This window comes from Glycine max, chromosome 8 (assembly GCF_000004515.6).
Source record: "Glycine max cultivar Williams 82 chromosome 8, Glycine_max_v4.0, whole genome shotgun sequence".
In the NCBI taxonomy this organism is placed as follows: domain Eukaryota; kingdom Viridiplantae; phylum Streptophyta; class Magnoliopsida; order Fabales; family Fabaceae; genus Glycine; species Glycine max.
In genome coordinates, this window is record NC_038244.2 from 45439838 (window position 1) to 45462626 (window position 22789).

At 29.4% G+C, this 22789-nt stretch overlaps 2 protein-coding genes across 3 annotated transcripts; both read left to right on the top strand.

Annotated features, from left to right (window-relative positions):
- Positions 1–10715: 10715 nt before the first annotated feature.
- LOC100810475 (enoyl-[acyl-carrier-protein] reductase [NADH] 2, chloroplastic) lies at positions 10716–16653 on the top strand. The gene is made up of 13 exons (XM_003532206.5): positions 10716–10924; positions 12190–12505; positions 12996–13105; positions 13229–13284; positions 13370–13454; positions 13546–13593; positions 14774–14848; positions 14919–15030; positions 15113–15164; positions 15254–15305; positions 15441–15498; positions 16054–16152; positions 16245–16653. The coding sequence occupies exons 2-13, from the start codon at positions 12226–12228 to the stop codon at positions 16397–16399; spliced, it is 1182 nt and encodes a 393-aa protein (XP_003532254.1). The 5' UTR covers positions 10716–10924; positions 12190–12225; the 3' UTR covers positions 16400–16653.
- Positions 16654–17466: 813 nt separating this feature from the next.
- LOC100811012 (signal recognition particle 9 kDa protein) lies at positions 17467–20814 on the top strand. Of its 2 annotated transcripts, none has more exons than XM_003532207.4 (5): positions 17467–17624; positions 18368–18545; positions 18724–18792; positions 20287–20380; positions 20610–20814. In XM_003532207.4, exons 2-5 carry the CDS (start codon positions 18474–18476, stop codon positions 20684–20686), a joined length of 312 nt encoding a protein of 103 aa, XP_003532255.1. In that variant the 5' UTR covers positions 17467–17624; positions 18368–18473; the 3' UTR covers positions 20687–20814. The 2 variants fall into 2 exon arrangements, with proteins under 2 accessions (XP_003532255.1, XP_006586213.1); XM_006586150.3 differs by having other exon boundaries at positions 17485–17879.
- Positions 20815–22789: the final 1975 nt, after the last annotated feature.

Consider the following 22789-nt stretch of genomic DNA (forward strand, 5'->3'; position numbering starts at 1 on the left):
TTTATAAATTTAAATATAAATTATATTTAAACTGAAAATAGTTATACAATAAAACTATTTAATTGACCATTATTCTTAAGTTATTTTGGAAAAAGCTAATTTAATAATGTCATCAAGTTTGACTTCATATAAAAATTTAATGTCATATTAGTTTTATAACTGGCGATCTGTCAAAATAACAAATGAAGTGTAATTAATAGTTTGGACTTTTTTGTATCTAAATATTTGAGTTGCGATATTACATTTTCATGGTATGTTAAAAAAAAATTAAACTTGCGTAAAAAAAAATTAAAACTAGAATTATGGAAAAATTTAATTTGAATAAATACAAAATTATTGATCTATTTGATACTATGGATTAAGATACTCTTATACGTAAGTTAAGTTTTTAATTCTTTTATTAACTTTTGATTTTATAATAAATATTTAAATTTTATTATATACTACTAATTGACTGATAATCACTCCCTCCGCTGAAAATAATTATCCTAATAAGTTATTTTACATAGATAAAGAAAAAATAATAAATAGATAAAATAAAATGATAATTTTATAAAATTAACCTTATATTATTATTAATTTATTTATAGATTATCCACCATTAATAGGACAATTATATACCAAGATAATTAATATTACATTAAAAAACTAAAATGACAACTATTTTAGAATAATTCTTTTTTCTTACAAAAAATTATAAGGAAAAAAATTAATTAACAAAGAATGAATTTCTATGCAATTTACATAAATTCCATCCGAGAGACGGATTCAATTATATAAGAATGGGGCAATTGCCGCCACAAAGTTTTAAAAATTACTAATATAATATATATGTAGTTATAAACTGCTCCATAATATAAAATAAATTATAAAAAATTGCTTTAAGATAAGTTTGCTCCCACAAATTTATTTATAGAAATTTTGTCACCACATAATTTTTTTTGGATCATCACTTATTTCATATCATTAAATTATTTTATTGACTATTTTAATGTTCATTTATATAATTATGATTATATGGTAATATAAAAAGAAATGTTGATTTTAGAATGGAACGCGTATTGTTCAATTAATGTACTGTGGCAGAAGTTTCAATTTCAAATAAAACTGAAAAACACCAATAACATTTATTACATAATTTTTAGTCAACCAATTGATAACGATCGAATAACTAAGCGATTGATTTGTAGTACAAATATTTCATTTTCTTTCTCTATTTACCTCACATTTTAGTTAGTAAGTATATTGTTAAATGGCTCTATAAAATTAAAAAATATAACCCATTATTGGTTCTGAAAAAAAAACCCACTATTGGATAAAGAAATAGAGCTTATATCATTATAAATGGAAAGCTTTTCTTGCTTAAAGGAATATAATATCTTTTTAAAGGAATGTGATTTCTTTACTACATTGTGCAAATATATATATATATATATATATATATATTATCCTCAATGGTTGGAAAAATAGCTTTACTCTTACAGTGACTATAAGCTAATGGTGTCGGTAACATATATAACGTCTTGTCGAAACATTGGAAATGTTATTCAACTACTATATTGTCGTTAATGAAAGTTCATTCAGCAAGCATGGCTGTCAAAGAAAAATGTATACCCTGCATATGAATAAACTGAAATGTTCACCAACAAAGGTGGAATAGAAACATTAGGTATAACTTAGTTTTAACAATTAATGAAAGTTCATTCAGCACGCGTGCTTGTCGAATAAAATCTAAAACCCTGCTTATGAAGATACAGAAATGTTCACCTGCAAAACTTGAATAGAACATTGAATTCAAACCATTTTTTTTTTCTGTTATAGAACAAGAGTATTTTTTTGCTGGAGACAACTTTATTTGATTATGATAGAAATGCTGAGTAATAGAATTTTCCCAAAAATTAAACTGTAACTACATAATATAAACTAAATTTTCCATAAATTTATATTAAAACATATAAAAAAAACATCCCGTGTTAAAAACAAACAAGAAGACATTTGAGTTAAACCATGTTTTCACTGGAAAAATAACTAATTTTCCTTTGAACAAATAAAACAGAACAAAATATAAAAACTGGTAACACTGTATATTAGAAAAATAAAATTTAAAGGTATATCATTGAGTGAGATTGCTGACAAGAAGGAAGTGGGTACTGGCCAGCATGACAGGTAAGTGATAGTTCATCCATCTGCATACAAAAACTCATATTTTTTAAAAAATAAAAAATAGTAATAATACTTGGAACATTAGATAAATTAGTATATGATTAATGAGATGGGAAGTGTGTAGTGTAGCGAGACTGAGGGAATAGGTGGGTCCCCATGGCCCATCCTGCACGCAATCACGGACTTCACGGCCCTTACAGCTGGCACGCCGCGTTGGTAAAACTTGTTTTGTACTCGTCTTCGCCACGGGGCGCGATCTGCTGCACCCGGTACTACGCTAATATACTGTACCCTCTTTCTTACAGTCGTACGCCTCTCGCTCCGAAGGGTTTTGTTCCGCTACGCTCGGCTATCGTGCTCGAATGCTGCACCCGCATTTACACGTGGTGGAGTTATCGATGTTGTACACGTAGGTTGCAGGATGAGGACACGTGGCGAATTCGTGTCATTCTCCGACAAGAATTCTGGGAAACGGAGACGTATGGGTTCCATCAATAATTTTAATGTGTGAGCAGTAATGTGAGAACCGGGTCGACCGGCCCATGCATTAAGCGCAGCGAACCGGGTCGAACTGAACCGAATCGGTTCGGCTTTGTGTGCTATTACCTTGCATGGCCCGGGACAGTGAATGCAAATTTTGGATGAGAATATGATTTACTCTTATTTTTGTTCATGTTTTTAAAAATCATTTTATTACCTTTAAGGTTTTAACTTTAAGTAGCCATTTTGTTCAGGAGATCTTCAATTTTATATGTGTTACATTACAAATGTGTGAACATTTACCCGGATGCAAAATATGTACGAATATTTAACCGAGAAAAACCTTGCATGTTTAATTGTTTCTATTAAAATTTATACCTCTGAAATATTTGCAAAATAGCAAGTATTTGTGTATTGCACAAGTTTTTTTTTTAAAAAAGAAATAAAAATTAAAATGTGAACTAGAAATATTTAATAATTCTTTTTAACATTATAAGCAACTAATTCAATAAGATTTTTAAAATATGAATTAAATAACTTTGTTTAAATTGAAATAATTGATTAATTAAAGAATACATCCTAAAGTATAAATAAATTTTTTTAAATATGCATTTTTTATTATATGCATAATTTGTTGAGTATTTAATTAATTATTTTGTATATCAATTAATGGAATTATTAGTTTAATCAGATAGCATTTTATTGTCCGTTGAAAAAAAGAATACTCTCATTTAATGTGATTATAAAATTTGTTTCACATTCAATATTTTTTTTTCATAAGTGAATAAAAAATGAATATTTGTCATAAAGAGGATAAGCATTCTCACTATATCATTCCCTAGTAAAGGTTTAATACGAAATGAATATTTTTATAGTATCAACTATATAATTTTATTTTTCAATATTTTCAATTCATGATAAATTGTGCCATAATGAATATTTGCATGATTAAATTGACCTCGATAAATTATAAAATTTATAAATATCCTTCATATTTTAATTAAGAATTATATTAAGATATTGATGAATGCAAATTAACTTGAATGTATATTTAATTAATTCACCTAATCAACTTATTTTTAAATATTTATTTTTTATTGTTTAGTAAATAAAATTATTAAAAATATAATCTCAACTAAACACACTTACGTGTATAAAGATGAGTTGACACCTGATGCAATTGTTTGAAAGATGTGCGCGTGGCCTCATTTGCACATGCCCCTGGATTATTGGATCTTTGCCTTTCATCCCCTTTGCTTGAGCCTGACGGTTATAATTCATATATTTTTATTGCATAAAATTGAAATTTTACACACACATATATTCATAACGATTTAATAAATAGGCTTATTACTTAGTAATCTCTTGCGTGTCATAAAAAAATAGTAATATATTGCGTCAAACGGATAATTAATTTAGTACAAATAAAACAAATGACATGCTTTTTAAGAAGTTGTTTTTTAAACATTATTAGATACATATATGTTTTGTATATTTATATTTATTTTATTACCTATAATTTAGTATTAAATATATTAAAAAATGTTCAATTAACAATATAAGGATATTTAGGAAATTATGGTCTTATATGTTATATCTGTTGATACTCTTTTTTTTACAGAAACATATGTGTTGATATGGTTGAAAAATACTACATGTGTGTGGATTTTGATGATGGCAATAATAATAATAATAAAACAAAATTTCATGATTAGAGTTCTCAATTGTATATAGCCTATATGATCATTCCATCCAAACTCTTTTGTTGTGCCCGTAAGAATACGACTCGACAATAATTATGAAATGCACTTGTATCATTGCCAAGAGAATGAACTTCATCAAAGGATAACACCTCAAAATTTGTTTTCGTTGGAGTCATATGCAACACCAATAATGTCATATATTCTTTTTTTTTATCATGCAATGTCATGTATTTATGGTAACATGTGCTGTTGAGTTCAAAAGTTGAAAGAAAATAAAGAGAAGAAAAAAAAATGTATTGACATGGAACAAGGGTTGAAGTACATTTAAGGGCACTTTACTTGAATGGGTGATGGTTAATATATGAAGTTCTTCTAGTGGTGTACCAAACTCGAAAGACCAGTCGATCGATTTGAGTTATTTTGATATCCTAAGAACTGAAGAAGAAAATATGCTTATTAGGACCTTCAAGAGTGGGGCACAAATAATATTGAAAGCTATGTCTCACACGTCCACTGCCCTTAAAACGAAGTTGGATAAGTTTTGACAAAAAGAATTCAATGGATTCATGAAATTTGAGTTGAAGCCCCCTTGCCCTTTGTTTTGGAACGCAAAAGGATCCAGAAATAAAGTCAATTCTACTGTTTAAATGATGTCAGTATTTCCACCCACCAAAATTACTTTACCCTTGTTTATTTTGTGTTAATATTATTCTATTCAGAAAAGAAAAAAAATACCTTTATGTTTGTTTCTATCATATCAAATCTATGAAAGACGTTCTAACAAATCGTGCCCTTTTACTTTGTCGGCAAGGTCGGGTGGTGTTAAACAGTCTATTATCTATAAGTGTCCAAAACATCATGATTTGTTCTTAAAAATTAGACTAGTTTACTTAAAACATGCAGAAACGCACTTGCTAACCTTGCACAAAAATAAATTTGATTTGAAATGTTTATAACCCTGAAATCAACTCCTTTATTGAGCGTAAAATCAAACACGAAAAATGAGACTTTCATAAGTCACACGGTGGATTTGTTAAACATACAAAAAAATAAGAATTATAAATGTATTTTTAATCCGTTAAATTTGAATAATTTTTTTAATTCTTTAAATTTAAAGTTATTTTTTATTTTCTGAAATTCGTAAAATATTGTTTTTAATTTTTTTGCACATTGTGAGTCAAATAAAGAATAAAAAATTTATAATTTATGACAATTTTTAATTAGAATTTAATTTTCTATTTATATTTGAAGGTTTAATTTTCTTATGATTTAAAACTGTCATAATAATCAAGTCAATAAAAAAAATTAAAGCAATGAATGATTTTTTACACTACAAAATAGAGCTAAATTTAGAAACGGAAGAACTGGTTGCTAAAATGACTATATAAGTCGCTGATCATTGTTGTCACAGATTTAGTGACCCCATGTCATCGGTAGCAAAAAATCCGTCACAAATAGAACATTAGTCGGTCGCTAAATAAAAAATTTAGCGATTGATAATAGCAGCTGCAGAAATATTCAATCTGGCAGTGAATCCCCCAGTCACTATTTTTATCGTCTGTCGCTAAGTTAAAAATATAATTAGCGTTGCTAATCCAGTGGCAATTTTGGAAGGCTAATTCAGTGGCAATTTTAGAAAATTAATTCGGTGGCTATTTAGGTTTTGTGTCTGCCACCAAATTATCGGTCACTATTTTTAGCATTTGAAGTTTGATCACTAAATTCAGCAACTAATATAAAATAAAAAAAATTATATATTAAAAAAAATTGATGATAAAAGATTATCACAAAATATAAATCTATTATTCCAAGTTTGACTCACACAGAAAGACTAAAAGGAATATTTTGTGAATTTTAAAAACTAAAAAAGAACCTTTAAATTTAGAGAATTAAAAACATATTTAAGGCAAAAATTAATTTAAACTTAAACTTCTATACATTATTAATTTTACATCCTTTTAAAAAAAAGAAACTTACTGATCTGTTAACAAATTCACAAGGTAATAATAAATTATTTACCTTAAAAAATAACTGATTTGTTAGTGATTCAGTTGAGGTAATAAGCATGGTTTCCATCTACTCTTCAAGAACATACTTAATTTCTAACCTTCTTGTAACTATTTAATTTTTTTATCAGCTTGTAATTATTACATGTGTTATCAGCATTCTATAATTGTGCATCGTTTATCCTTAAATGTTTTATCATAATGTTCATACTTAAATTGTTTTAACAAATCAGATTCATTTACTATCTTTCCAAATTAATGCAATAGGGTTTTATGCATGCATGGATTCACATAACTCAAAGCATTTCAATTCATCTATTGGCTTATCCTCAAAAAACTAGTTAATACATGTTACCATATACACCAGTCAACAGGTAACAAATGATACTGTGATTAGCTTGAGTTTACATTAAAGTTAGTTCACCATCACCTTATAATCCATTAAGCTTTACGTTTTACTCCGGGGATGCTGTTCAGATTAGTTTAGTAAGTTAAAAATATTTTTTAATTTTTATTTTCAAAAATTGAAAGCATTGCTTTTTATGCATGATTTCAGCAATTAAAGATGACTACTGCATCTGTGCTTTCTGGCTAGCATATATTGTCTTTAATGAAGAATACTGAGATGGGCAGATGGCAATCACCATCATGATGCAGAGTTGAATACGTCTTCAGGAAAATAAAAGATCGTCTGAATTTCCTTCCATATATGATATAAGTTGTTTGGGTTTCTTCTAATTTGGCTTTGCCATTTATGTGTCTATTTTAAGAAACTATAGCCCTGCAGACGTGACTAATACTTGATGTAATCTGAGTATGGAGCAGAACACTGAGAAATGAGAATAATTAAAGAATATATGCTTTGGTTCTATGAATTAATTATCCAGTACATCAGGCTTCAGATTGTGAATACTCTTTCATTGATTTGGATTTTGAATTGAGTAGAAAGAGGAAACACAATATGCTAAGTCTAGTTCCACTCATGTCAAAAATCTACTTGGCTCACAACTATGATAGGTCCCTAATATAATAACATAAGGACAATAATCGCTAATGAGTAGATGCTCAATTTGTTGGTGGTTGTTTCTCAATCTATATCTACTCTCATGCTAAATTATCTCATTTCTCATTCTTAAACAAGAGTATTTTTAAAATTTATTCTCAATTTTATTAAATTACATTATTTCTTTTACATTGAATTTTAATTTTCATTTGTAATATTTTATTTTTTAAATGTTATTTCTTAATTTTAATTTAATTAAAAAAAATTAATTTTAAAATATTATATCAAATTAAAGAAACCTTTGTTTTAAAGATCAATTGAATTTTAATTTTTTTGTGATCTTAATTAATCCTTTTTTTAAAATTTAAATTTTGACATAACATAGTTTTGCTATGCAATACAAAGATGTTATACTAGTATGGGGTAAAATGTTTGTTTTATGTAAAGGGGGTAAAAGAAGCAAAGAATATCCAATTATTCATATACCTAACCATCAATTTGGATCCTTGTGAATGTCCTTTCTATCTATCTACTTTCATCCATAAAAAATGCTTAGGCAGCCTTATATGAATAATGATTAAATGTTTTAAAAAAGCCTTATATAAATGACCTTATGTCGCTAAATTGGAGTACATCTCATTCTCCTTGTCCATCCAAGCATAATACATTAGTGTGTACTTTAATTTAATTTATTTTTATTAATTTTATTAAATGATTTTAAAAAATAAATAATTATTTTTTAAAAATTCGGAACAGCTAACCTTACTATGTCAGGTGAGCGGTTTAGGCCCATAGCCCGTGCTTAGCCGAGCCTCATCCAGTAATGTTGACCCAATAGAATTAGGGCTGTTACTTCTTGCACTTTTTATTTCTCACCCTTTTCCACCTTAATAGTTAAAATAAAATTAAACTCCCAAAATACCCTTGATATTTCACACATCCCCCCTTTCTGCACACCCATCCACCAACCATGTTGAAGTCGAAGGTGCAGGTAGCAACAGCCTTAAATGATGGGTTCCTCTGGTGCCCAACGACAAATTGGGGTTGAAATTATGTTTTTATATAAACAAACTTATATGTTTATAATCTAAAAACAACTTATTTTTCTAAAAAGAAACGTAATTTAAGTTTTATGAGAAGTTATTTTATTTTATTTGCAAATTCTCAGTTTAAACAAAATGTCTATTCTCAGAAGTTAACTTAAAGCTAGGGATTGTTTTATAACACACCCAAAAGTAGTTCTTTATCAATTAATAATCCTTAAATAAAAAGCAGCTTAGCAGCACAGGCTAAAATTACTTAACAAGGCATTGATTACAGCTAGAACATCTTGAGAACTACATTGATAGTTTGATACACATGCATAACAGAAGTGTATATGTATTTTTCTCTTATGTGAGTGTATACATGTGCATGTGTGCTTGCGGGTACGTGAGGGAGAGGCTACCCCACAGTCAAATCAACCTCCACTTTCAGCATATGAGATTTCAATGCTGTAGAATGCTTCTTGAAATGTTTAATTTCTTTAGGAAGCACATGCCCTATCTTCCATAGCAAGTTTCGTTTAATTTCTGCGGAGAGACAAGTTACACAAACCTCAGAATGCAGATAAGTTACATAATACAGCAATAACACAAGAACTATGCTTGATGGTAATAAATAGCATTTCTAAGAGATACTTACATATAGACCATAAGGTAACGTTTATTTCGGACTTAAGCAAGATAGTGGATATGGGATCCGCAGTGATCTGCATTTTTTGCTGTTTGGATATCCAAACCTTCTTCCTGTTTACATAGAATAACTCATGCTCAAATGGGATAGGAGACTGCAACTAACAGTGATGTTTTCGGGAAAATAGTAACACATGCGACTTTATCATCTTTTATTTTACTTTGTAATATGGTTTCATCACCATATAAAAGTATGCATTAAAAAAAACTCATGCCCGTATGAGATAGCATACTCCAATGAATAAAGTAACATATTTTTAAAATTCAACCATTGAATTAATAGAAAATATTTTGTATACATCAATTATATTTATAAAATTTTATATTCACATTCCATTTTATATTGCATAGATCGTAGAAGTATTTGGTTCCATATACTACGTTACTACTTACTACATGCCATTTGCAGGCCAATGATGTCCATTGGACCTCTCCTCTCTGGTCTGATACGTTTCATGGTTCATGCTAATCATGTACTCTTGTTCAATAGTTACAAATAGTTTTCCTTTTTAAAAAATTGCAAATAGTTTTTTTTTTTTAAAAAAAGAAAAGTATAACATTTAACACTGATAACAGATTAAGAAATGAATTTAATTGCAGTGTAAAGTTTTTTTTTTTTTCATTCTTAATTGATCAATCCAAAATTCATGAATAGTGTATATATAATTTGTAGCGTAAAATATATTTTTAGTTTATGTAATTTTGTTGAATCTTGTTTTTAAACTTTAGACTTTTATATTGTGTAATTTATTAAATTTTATAAAAAAATATGTTTTTTGTTTGTTTAAATTAAAAAAATGTAAAAATTGGGAAGTAAACCCAAAGACTAAAAGTGCTGTTTCTTTTTATATAAAATTCAGTTACTTTAATTTTGGAGACTATATTACAAAATGTAATAGTTTGGAGACTAAAAACAAAATTCAGTGAATAAACATATTTTATCCTAATTTTAAGATAATTAGGATAAGACTCAATATTTTTAATGATGTGGTATTTTATGATTGATTGACGGTGTAAAAAAATATTTACATTTGGTGTGTATTAATTAAATCCTTTCAGCAATTCATTTTCCATTAAAAGAATTACTTAATGTAGTGCTTATTAAGGTTTTATTAATTAAAGAATCAACAGTAAAATGGTTTTATAGGAGCACGCTCTTGCACCATTATAGTGTAATTTTTTTTAAAAAATTACCATAGGATAAATTTAAAAAAATACAAAAAAAAAATAAATCGAAATATAATTTTACTTTAAAGAAAACGTGCTTCAAAATATGATTTTGCATTACAAAATTTTTTTACACTAAAAGTTGAAATCATATATGAACAGCATGTTTTTTTTTTTAAACAACTAACAAAAAAACGTGTTGAAATGGTATTTTATATATGATTTTAACTTTCAGTAATAAAAAAATTGAAATTGTATGTTAAAATATAATTTTAATTCTTATAAAAAAATTAATCAAATAAAAAATAAAATCTTTGATATATGAATTCTTTATTATCATATATGAAAGTATGATTTATTCATTTTCATAATTTAAAAAAAATATTTATTATGGTAATTTATTTTTAAAAATACCCATTTCCGTAATTAAACCCATAGGAGCCTGTTGTTGCAATGTTGCATTGCATTCGATTTCGAGAGTTCCAAAGTGCTCAACTCAACTACTCTAACCTACTTCACATAAAACCACAACAACATTGTTTTCATCGACCCAGTTGTTCCTAGGCTTCCACTTCCACTGCCCCCATTATCTACCCACAAGCTAACACACAAGGCCCAGTCTTGCCTCTTGCATTTGCACTTACAACTCTCTCTCGTTTCTCTCTCCAGGTAACACCCCCACTTTCTCTGGCCACCTTCTTGTTCTTGTTTGTTTGGTCTCTACAAGGCGAGGTAGATGCAATGCAATCATTCAATTTGGTCAAGTAATGTTACTGTGTTTGTATTTGATCAATTTTTTGAGAAGCAAGGCTTTGATCAATCATTCAATTTGTATGAAGAATGTTACTGTGTTTTTGTATTTGATCATGGGGTGTGTGTATGCATGCTTTTGGCACTTTGTTATGGACTTGCCATTGGTTTTCTGCATTTGGTATTCGATCAAGTAACGGCTTTTGTCATAATAGACAGTGACAAATGGAAATTTTAAACATGTGGGTGGGTCAATGGTGGAGATTTGTGGGACGGATCTAGTAATTGGACTGAGGTGGTGTTTTCATGTTTTCTTGTTATTGATGAAAAAAAACGGTTTTGGAGTCTGAGAGTAATGTTGTAAAGGGGTTTAATGTTGAGGGGTTATAGATTCAATATATTTTTTGATGAGTTATATAGATTCAATATAAAGCTTACCTTTATTTATTTCTTTCCTGGTCTTGGTCTCTTTTTGAACCAATTGATCAACGAGGAAATTGGATTTGTTTTAATCACTTGACCATGCTTGACCATTGGTAGAACCATTGGCTTTCTTGTGTTTGATGCTTTTAATTGGTTAGGAATTTTTTTACTTGTTTTCTTATATAAAATATTCTAAGTAACCAAATATATGTATAATTCACAGTTTTAAACATTTAATGAGGAAAATTTAGATTGTATCTTAATTATACCTTAATCTTAATTATAGTAACTAAGAAAGCTAATGATTACAGCAAATCATCGAAACAAATTACTTCTGATATGGTTAGTGGTTCCAAGAAAGGCATGATTAAGATACAACAAGAATTTTCCTCATTAACTGGTGAATCAATTAAAGACAAAGTTAAATGCATTATTAAGCTAAGTGATAACTTCCTAGATTTATTTTGTGATAATTTTATTATGATATGCTTAGTGAAAAGTTGGACCAAAGTCTGTAATCAAATATTGTATGAGATAGGCAGGTAAAATTTCAATTGATGACCATTTGTACTGTATTAACTTCTGAATTTTTTTATCTACCTGTACTCTTTTCTGAATTGTTTTATCAAGTTGTATTTGGAATCCGGAGTTTATTTGTTAACATAAGTTTGTTAAGTACAAGGTTTAGACAAATGGAAAAGACACTAATCATTTCTCAATATACTAGTATATGCTGTTCCTAATGTTAGTTTTGTGTGTAGATCTAGGTTCTCTGCATCATTTTTCATTTGGACAAGATGGCAACAACAGTTTCCAACTTGCCAACTGCTATGTCAAGACCCAAGATTCCTTCATCACAAAGGATTGCAAATGTAGGTCCTGCACTTCTTGGAGCCAGATCTAAGGTTGGTTCATGTTATAAACTGGCAAGTGTTTGTCATGTTGCGTCAGCACAACCTTTCCAGCAGGGGTTGACAATGACATCAGGTGCTGTAAAATATGACAAAATCATAACAAAGGCAATGTCCGAGTCTAGTTCAAACAAGGAAGTTGCAGGATTGCCAATTGATTTGAAAGGTTTCACTTCTATTCTGCTTTTACTTACATATTTGTTTGTAGGATGTCCAAACATCATATACTGTGTTTTTATTTAATCTTTATTGTAATCTATCTTCTTTTTTTTACTTTACGATTTGAAGAATATATGCCCTTAATGAACCTTCCCATGGTTTTCTGAAGTAATGTCAAAAGTGTTGTGTTGTGATAACATAGCCTCTTTTCCCTATTCAAGAGTTTACCCATTCCAAAATCAACTTTGCTGAAAGTTGGTTTACTAGACTAGATAAAGTATAAGAAGCTTTGCTTGTTAGACTGTATCCATAAACTGTTGAAAGGAGTCCTTTGCATCTGCAGCATCTGTATGATAATATAACAACTCAATGATAATGTCTTAAGTATTTACCTTTTTCTCATAAATTTGTTATTGCCAAGTGTAACTTTTTTCTTACTACCTTTTTTATATCTTTGATTCGTTGTGGCATTCCACTGAATGTTATGTGATGTGCAGGTAAAAGGGCTTTCATTGCTGGTGTGGCTGATGACAATGGATATGGCTGGGCAATAGCAAAATCTCTTGCAGCAGCAGGAGCTGAAATTCTTGTCGGCACATGGGTACCTGTAAGTAAATATCACTGATTCTGGTGTAGTGTGTTTGCACATTGTTTACTTTTACCCTGAAATCATGTTATCTCTGTGTAATATACAAGTGGTCAGGTTCTAACTTCGAACATTTTCATGCAGGCTTTAAATATATTTGAGTCCAGTCTACGACGTGGAAAATTTGACGAGTCACGCAAGTATAACTTTTGGTGCTATTGATTTTATTTGTTAGTAAATGTGAAACTCTTTTATTTTGCTAACAAGGAACTCATCATTTTTCAGATTACAAGATGGTTCATTGATGGAGATTGCTAAAGTGTATCCTTTGGATGCAGTATATGACAGTCCTGAAGATGTCCCGGAAGATGTAAGAGAGAAGTACATAATAATTATCAAAATATACAAAGTACATTTACAAAACTTATCATCTTTTATTTTTTTGGTGGAAAATTGTATAGGTGAAAGCTAACAAGCGCTATGCTGGAGCCACAAATTGGACTGTACAGGTATAGATTAATTATTCTGTCATCTGTATTTCTCAACTGTTACAATACCCTTTCAATCCCTTTGTTGTGAAACAAGTGGCAATTTCGTCCCTAAAGAGCTTTTAATAAATTTATCTTAAACATTGAATATATCGTCAGTGTAGTCTACTTGTATGTATGAATTTGATTTCAGCTAATAGCTCAGCTTGTTTGGCGCCATAAATATTGAAATGAATTTTTTCTTGTGTTAAGATGGACTTAGGTAGGAGAGCAGCTTACTGGATATCAGCTTCTTTTCTCATATTTTCTTGAGTTAATGATTGTTAGCTAAATAAGCTATTAAACTAAGTTGATTTAAGTTATTACAAATGTACATCGCTAGTTACCAGAAACCATTATTATAAATGCATATTTCAAAAATCCATATAAGCAGGACTTATAACATGTAATTAATGTTCAATTCGAAGAATATTTCATTTTTTAATACAGTTTGGAATGCATATTAGCTTTACATCAGATGATTCTAAAGAACAATCCTTTGGCTGGTAATGGACATCATTGGGGCCAATTCAATGTTGAAAGACATATATCTAAACCGCTTCACATTTGGGACATATATTTTGAGACAGAAATCATAATTAAGCTTTTTTATTCAAGAAAATTTTAGAACGTCTTCTTTGGTGAAGACTGGAGACAGAGAAAATAGTCCAAGGTCTTACAATCTATTCATATATCTGAAAATCATGTACACCAGAAGCTTGTAAACCAACAAAGAGATACAATCTACTCGTGTATGGCCTGGTCAATGTCTATGCTAAAGTTTATCTGGGCTGTTGACTTGAAGCTTTTCTAATTTATTCAATAAGATGCATGAATAATTTAATCATAAATTCCTTTCACGATGTAATTATTCATGTATCTTATTGAATATATAAATCATATGATTATTTCAAATGATTAGTTAATTAATTGATGACTATTTTCTGACCAAGCCTGATGATTATTTCATATGATTAGTTAATTAATTGATTTTGTTTTATATTTTATTTATTAATTTTTCATAATGGAGATGAATTCTAGACAATTCATGTTTGAAACACAGGATGCATTGTTTAGTTGCATTTACTTTGTGATCTGTGTCTCAGTTTGTGTTTTAAAGACTAGCTGTACTCAGTCTACTGTGATTTGTTTTACCTTATAGGAAGTTGCTGAATCTGTCAAGAAGGATTTTGGCACTATCGACATACTTGTGCACTCGCTTGCTAATGGACCAGAGGTATTACAATAATGAAGTTTCTTGTTGCCTCATGTCTTTTAGCTTTAACTAACGTTCAACTTTGTTTTAGGTCAGCAAACTATTGTCCGAGACATCTCGGAAAGGATATCTTGCTGCCCTGTCTGCATCAAGTTACTCTTATATTTCTTTACTCAAACACTTTCTTCCAATCATGAACCCAGGCATGTTCATTACCTAAGAGGGTTGGCATTTTATTGCTTCATCCTTCAGTGTATTGTTCTCACCTTTCTCTTTTGGTTGTAGATGGATCTGCAATTTCTCTTACATACATTGCTTCAGAAAGGATCATTCCTGGGTGTGTTGGATATGCTTTAAAATCTCATATACATGTTTATTTTTATTACATTCTTTTATTGACAAGGTTTTGAAATGCCTTATATGCAGATATGGTGGTGGTATGAGTTCTGCAAAAGCTGCTTTAGAAAGTGATACAAGAGTGAGTTTTCTTTCTCTTTTTTTCAAACTACTATATTACACGAATAGATATGTTTATTTTTGTCACCTTCATTTTCCTTTCTCCCCTTCCCCTTTGAATATTTGAAATTATATCCCAAGTTTTCTGCCTTTTCAGGTGCTTGCTTTTGAAGCTGGTAGAAAGAAAAGAATCAGAGTCAATACTATATCTGCAGGTATTGATGGCTTCTTATGACTTCATTAGCTAATGATTTTGTCTGCTTTCCTTTTCTCCATGTAACAGCATATAAATCGGTGATCTGGCGCAAGTGATGCCAATTGCATGGAAAAGAAGAAAGTGTCGTAAAATCTTTTTTAAGCCCTGCTTTTGTCATATTATCAACATTGTTGATATGTAATTCCCTCCAAAATAGAATGACCGTAAGGGAGACTGCTTTACTACATTATATTCAAGTACATAATTCACACAATTTACTAAAAGTAGACCCAATTATGGGCTGATACAACATGAGTCTGATCCCACAAGGTGATGTTGGCTACATAGATCAGGCTTGGTTAAAAACCAAATTCATTGAAATATTATTCACCATGAGATTTCTTTTAATAATTTTCTCTAATGTCCGTTTTGATCTCCTTTTACCCTTTTTCACTATGTCACTACTAGTGTTCTAAATGCAAGTTAACTCTTTCCTTCAAGGTAGATTTTTGCATGTCAGTGAATTCAGTACAAATTGATAAACACGTTGACTTGAATTCTTTTCAATGGCTAGGTCCATTGGGAAGCCGTGCAGCAAAAGCAATTGGCTTCATTGACATGATGATTGACTATTCGTTTACCAATGCACCACTGCAGAAAGAACTACATGCTGGTAAATGTTTTTCTTGAGATTCTTCCTTTCTGAAATGACCTTTCTCCACCTTTTTGTTTGCAACTACTTACACTTTGGAGTTGTTACAACAGAGGAGGTTGGCAACACTGCTGCTTTCTTGTCATCACCCTTGGCATCAGCTATCACAGGTGCTGTTATATATGTTGACAATGGTCTAAACGCCATGGGGGTTGGAGTTGACAGTCCAATATTTAAAGAACTTGACATTCCAAAAGAGCATCATTGAAGTGCATAGTATATCTCTACACCAACTAAAGATTTATACGGCCTAGTATGATGAAAAAAAGCTGAGGAAGTTAGTTTTTGCAATTTCATAAATTAGTAAACGGTTGTTTGAACTTTGCTACCATTGATTTTCATTAATTACTATCCACTTTTCATTATCCTCTACAAAGTGTATCTTAACCATTTGAAGAGTTATTTATACCTTGAGGTTAAATTATTTTAGTTCTTAAAAAAAAATTAAATAGTTTTGTTGAATTTTCTAATGTCTCTACACTTCGAATGTTTTTAACAAGGTCCTTTTACTTTCACAACATTTGTTGAACTATAGACCCATTTGATAACTCATAAAAATTATAGTGTGCTTTTGGACTAAAGACCTCTTGAATAAATTTATGTTGTTTAAGTTTTCTATTATGTTCTTATAACAGAGGTTAACAGCTACTAATACCAGCAAGTTAGGATTTGTTAAAAAAACTTCACTTGGAGTTGGTAGAGTAGTTGGATTAAAACTTTAGCTTTAAAACAGTTGTTGATCGAATTTAACTTTGTAAACTTTACTTAAATATTTTAGAGCATTAAATCAAAACTTTGATTTCTCGATCTAATTCAATGATATACAACATTATTGGAAAATTATTAATTTTTAAAATAATGATTTTTTTTTATAATTATTATCTTTTATATCTTACTAAAATAAGAGATAATGTAATATTAGTTTAAAAATGATTTACCTTAAATTAATAATTTAATAATTATTTAATATGTTAAATTTAATATTATTAAACAGAACTTATGAAAATATACTGCTTAGTTTACAAAGATAACTTTAAAGATTTAGACTTTTATTCTATCAAATAATTTTAAAATACATGAATAGGTGTATTAAAAAAATTGAAAAATTACAAGTTAAATGAAATTATATATTTTTTTAAAATATTTTACTATTTTACACACGCATAATTAGATGTATGTTTTTAAATAATTAGATGAGTCAATTAAAAATTTTAATAATCAAAGGATTCAATTTAACTTATAAATATAATTAAGGAATATAATTAAGCCTCTAAAATATCAACAGAAAGAAACTAGTTTTCCATTTTAACAGATCTAAGCCAAGTTTACACTGTTTGAAAAAAGACCCTTTGGATTGAATTGAAGAACACGCAAATTGCTCCTACGGAAGGGTTTTTACTTAGCGCGCTCTTTTGTTTCTCTTGGAGATATAGGTATGCACTGAATCGATTCTCCTTGTTCTGCCCTGGATCAACATTAACTGAAACAGAAAACGTGTTTTTTCCTGTCATGGATCATTTGACTTCGATTGATTTTTAAATGGGTATTGCTATGTCGTTGTTGAATGAATGGGGTTGTTGCTAGAAGCAGTCTTCCATGTGGGTTTTGATTGTCCTGTACTGAAAGACTTCATAACATACTGTGTGTGTGAGGGACTCGGTGCTGCTTTAATTACTGCTCTTGTGAAGGTGAACTTGCATTTTTTCTTTGCATGATAGATCTTGAGAAAGATTTAAATTTGAGGTTAACATATTGACCTTTGCAAATTTTCGATTGGCAAGAATGAGATATCCATTCACTACAAATATAATTTGCTTATTATCGGCAATTTTTTCTGACATTTTTTTGTTTACGATTTATTATGTGTCTGTATTTTGCAGAAAAACATAAATTGGTTCATTTGGTTGATAATATTCGTGTAAAATATCAGATGCGAGACTATGCATATGAATTTGTTGCTTCGTCAGTTTTGTCAATATAATGAAATCAACTGCTTGTTATATTTTTCATCATATGTATCCTATTATTATCCATATTGTTTTGTTTTTTTTTGCTAATTAGTGTCCTAGCGGTCTTGTGCTTGGTATTAAAGTAAGAGGCAGTGGGTTCTAATTCCACATTATGCATTTAGAGACACTGGTGTTTATAATTTTGTTTACTTACTATTGACACGCAGGTGAACTGTGAACTTGGTTGGTCAGAGCTTGCCAACAGGCAGAAAGTTGCTGAAGTCCCTCAATTGTGCTTCCCTGCCTCCTTTCCCAAAGTCTCTGTCTGGTGCAATGGTTTATATAACTGAGTGGGACAAGTTTGTGGAGCAATCCATTGAGCTGTTCCGTGCAGATCCTGATTCTGTAATTCCATACTTCATGTTTTTTTCTTTTGCTATCTTTTCATGTTCATTTTTATGCAATACCAAATTGATTTTTTATAATTCAGTTTCATGATTGTCCAAGTTATCCATCTTGGCCCTGTTCTATTAACAACCTCTTCTTCTGAAAAATGAATTTTGTTCAATTGTATTTGGAGCAGACAAGGTATGTCATGAAGTACAGGCACTGTGATGGCAAGTTGGTACTCAAGGTCACTGATAACCGACAGGTATTGGTTCATTTTTCTAAAACAAAAAAGTTTAAAAATTATATTTATGGTTTTATAGATTTGTTTTGGAACTGCTTGTGCTTGTTTGAGAGTGAAAATATGGATTGACGTGACATCATAATTTGATTCTTCAATACAAATGCTGTTCTCCAGAGGAATATTGTGGTTTCTGTCTCCAAACATAGTGTGACTATTTCAAAATTTGAATTCCCTATACAATGTTATTGATTCATGGTGGACACTATGAGGATATTTCTGTAATCTACAGTTCATGGTTGCCAAATATTTGCCACAACTTGATGGATTATATGGTCCAATATATTTTTTTTGCCTTCATGAGTTGTGTTCCGTGCTGAATAGCTTCCATGGGTGGATTACTTTGGATTGTCTCCCCAAGATGCAGCATTGTCAGAGCAGTGCTTCAAAGGCACACCACTGGCGTAAATTAAACTGGGTCAGGTCGCATCACCTGTTTTGGAAAAAAAAGGCCCTACTTTTCCATGTTTCATGCCCCAATTGCTGCATGACCCTTTCCTAACACTTGATCAACTCTCTCTGTCTCTAGTTGCCCCTCACTTCCCTAACCTACTGGACACTCTCTTCCCTGCTGTGCATGCTTTGCTCTCCTAACCTCTGATGCTTCTCTTTTCTTCTCCAGTTCTGTGTTTTTACTACACAGGAACAGTTATTCCATCTATTTAGATATTGAAAATCAAACTATTGTGACTATAGGCTCTGCAGCAAATCTGTTATTTGTATGCTTTAGTTTTATGTGTTTTCAAAATTTATATTACTTATGAGTTTTATAAGACCATGTGAATCTTCAATTTAAATTTGATTAAATGCTTGTTGTGTTTTAGAGATTATTTTTCTTATGTGTGAGAGATGTTTTTCTTATCTGTGTGTTTTGCATTTTAAATGGAACTTGTGATTCATGTTATGATGTCATGATCCTACACCCGCACTTTGCATTTAAGTTGTAACTTATGATTTATGTTATGATCAATTGATCATACATCCGCTCTCCTTCCAACGTTTAGACTCAATTTTGACAACCTTGCTACAATTTATTTTGTTGATGTGATTTGAAATTGAGGTTCGTAATATAGGGATTTTTAAGTTTGCAAGTTATATATTGTATCCATTGTTACTTTAAGATATTACTATCCCTATATCCCACTTTACTACTTGTTTTGTTTGGATAAGAATCTATGGACTACCCTTCCTATAGGGCTATAAACACCTCATTCTGTTAAGACCTATACTGCTTTGCTTCTTGTTAGAGTTATAAAATAAAGAATAAATTAGTTTTCTTGTTCTTTTCAGTGAGCATCTATATCATGAACAATGCCTCTGATTGTTTTTCCACGTAATTTGGAATGAAAATTTAGTTTAAGGATGATCAATGGCCTAAATGACCACTAAGTTACCTCTTATACATTATTAGTCTCGTAATCTCATTTTCTAATAGTGAATTGTTGTACTTCTGAACAGTGTCTAAAGTATAAGACAGACCAAGCACAAGAGGCTAAGAAGATGGAGAAACTGAATAATATGTTCTTTGCTTTGATGGCTCGTGGTCCTGATGGTATGCCTTTACCCTAAAAGCTGTTACTTAGTGATGCTTTGGCTAAAAGAATTTTCCCTAACATTCATGTTAGCTAAACTGTCAAAGGCACATATTCTTTTGAGAAATGTTTTTAAGGTTGTTATGCACTCTACAATATTGGTCTATGGTTTAATTGATTGTGTTTTGGTTTTTTCCTATTTGGTGATGAAATTTATTTTCATAATCTCGACTACTTGTAATTCTGCAGTTGATCTATCAGAAGTCACGGGAAAAGAGCAAATGGATGCTCAGCCAACCAAGAAAGGAAGAGGAAGGAAGCAATAACTTACTTGGCCTTTTGCTAGACAAGATGGTTTTATGAATCACTGGACTAAGAATTTGAATAGTTATATTTTTTTCCCTACCTAATGATTACTTCAGATTCTTATGATGTGAGAGGTTTATATTTTGAAGTTTTGAAGTCTCAATTTCTGATCTTTACCTATTAACATTTTTCTCAGTTTTCAAATAGCTTTGATTACTTAAAGTACATTTTATTAACTTATATATATTGAAGCCTGAGTTTTGCTAGGTATACTTAAATATTTATTCATTTGAATTTTTAGTATTTTTGTTAATATAAAATAAAAGCCATAATCATGCTAGTGTTTTCTAAACTGAAAAGAGAATGAATTATATCATTATGTTTTCATTTTATGTACAAAATTGCATTCAATATTTATATAAATACAAAATTCTCAAAATTGGTTTATGTGATATACTGTAATAATTAATAATGTTTGTTTATTCGACAATTTATTAAAATATGTTCATTTATTAAAGTATATCACTACTATAGATGTTTTTATTTTATGTAGACAAAGATAAATTGTATTTTAACTTATTTCATTTATTTATTTTTATCAAATTTTAGTTTTATGTATGATATACAATAGAAGTTAATTCAAATTATTTTAATTAACTTTATCCAAGAATTTTAATAAAAATATGCTTAAAAATAGAGTATTTTTTTATTAAAAAAAGGAAAGTGTAAATAAAATGTTGAGTTACAACAACCTCATCGCAAACTCTTAAATTAAGATTTATGCATGAGGTGTTGGTGTGAACGACGTGCCACAATAAGGAGCTCAAAAATCAAATGCACACTCAAGCATGGGCATTGGCTATAGTGCTATACTATAATAATTGTCAAGGAAAAAAAAAAGTATGCAACTGTTTCGAATGGGTGAGGACGAGCATATACACAGTAAATAGATATCCAAACGTGTTTATAATGTTATCTATATCTACGTATAAAGAAACTTGCAAGTTTTGATGTACACATTTCTTATCCTATTTTATTCCTATATATAACTATCTTTTTAAATGTTCTTTTATTCTTATAATTACTCTCTTTAATCCACCCACATTCCCATTTACATCCAGCAAATGAAGTACCAACTATTTTTTTTTTAAAATTCTATTATCTTTTTCAATATTTTTATTTTTCAAAAATTAGAGGTATAGAGTGCCTCCTTTTCCCATAATGAACAATGATAGAAATTATTCAAATTTAAAATTTAAAAACGACATGACATGATTATTTGTATATAATTTAAATGTGATAACTTTTGATTTTTTATTTTTGTAAAATAATTTTCAATCCAAACTCAACTATATGTTGATAACTTTTATTTTAAAATTTTGGTAAATTTATTTTCATATAATATCAAAGTTAATAATTATAAGATCCAAATTGAAGATGTGGTTTAATCGATCTTATAAGGTTCAATTTAAAATTTCTTATGCATCAATTATTTTTTCACAAAAAATACACTTAATTAAAGCTAGTTCTAGAATAATGTAGTAGAATAAGAAACATAACTCTCTCATTTTTACAAAAGAAACATAACTCATTAATATTTTTTTTATTTTGTTCACAAAGATAATTTTTTTAAAAAAATAGTATTAATTCAGGACATATTTAATACTCTCAATTAAATTAGCCAATTTTTTAAATCTTAAATTAGTTAGTTTAACCTTATAATAAGAATATGAAGGAGTGGCTAATTAATTACATTTTTTGTCAAAATAATTTTATAATGATATGATAACTAATATTTTTATATATACGGTCTTTTAAATCATTGTCCAATATATAAGAATTAAAAACTGCAAAAAAAATTAGAAAATATAATATTTAATGGTATTAATGCAGTTTAATCATAATTTTTAATATTTTTATGCATTAATGTATTAACCATTGCCCAACAAAACTGTTTATCAGTATGAAAAATATAAATTATGAACAAAAAAACATTTTTTATTTAAACAAAACAAACATTCGTTTTTATTATGCAATTTATTTAGATATTTTGAAGTAAAGTACCATTTTGATCTTGAAAGTGATAGTTATGTCTTATTAGTCCCCAAAATTAAGAAAAATTA

Coding starts and splice junctions, on each gene's coding strand:
- LOC100810475 (XM_003532206.5), top strand. CDS start 12,226: ATGGCAACAACAGTTTCCAACTTGCCAACTGCTATGTCAAGACCCAAG. Junction 13,455..13,545: donor CTGAAGATGTCCCGGAAGAT/GTAAGAGAGAAG, acceptor AAAATTGTATAG/GTGAAAGCTAACAAGCGCTA. Junction 14,849..14,918: donor CGCTTGCTAATGGACCAGAG/GTATTACAATAA, acceptor ACTTTGTTTTAG/GTCAGCAAACTATTGTCCGA.
- LOC100811012 (XM_003532207.4), top strand. CDS start 18,474: ATGGTTTATATAACTGAGTGGGACAAGTTTGTGGAGCAATCCATTGAG. Junction 18,546..18,723: donor TCCGTGCAGATCCTGATTCT/GTAATTCCATAC, acceptor TATTTGGAGCAG/ACAAGGTATGTCATGAAGTA. Junction 18,793..20,286: donor AGGTCACTGATAACCGACAG/GTATTGGTTCAT, acceptor ACTTCTGAACAG/TGTCTAAAGTATAAGACAGA.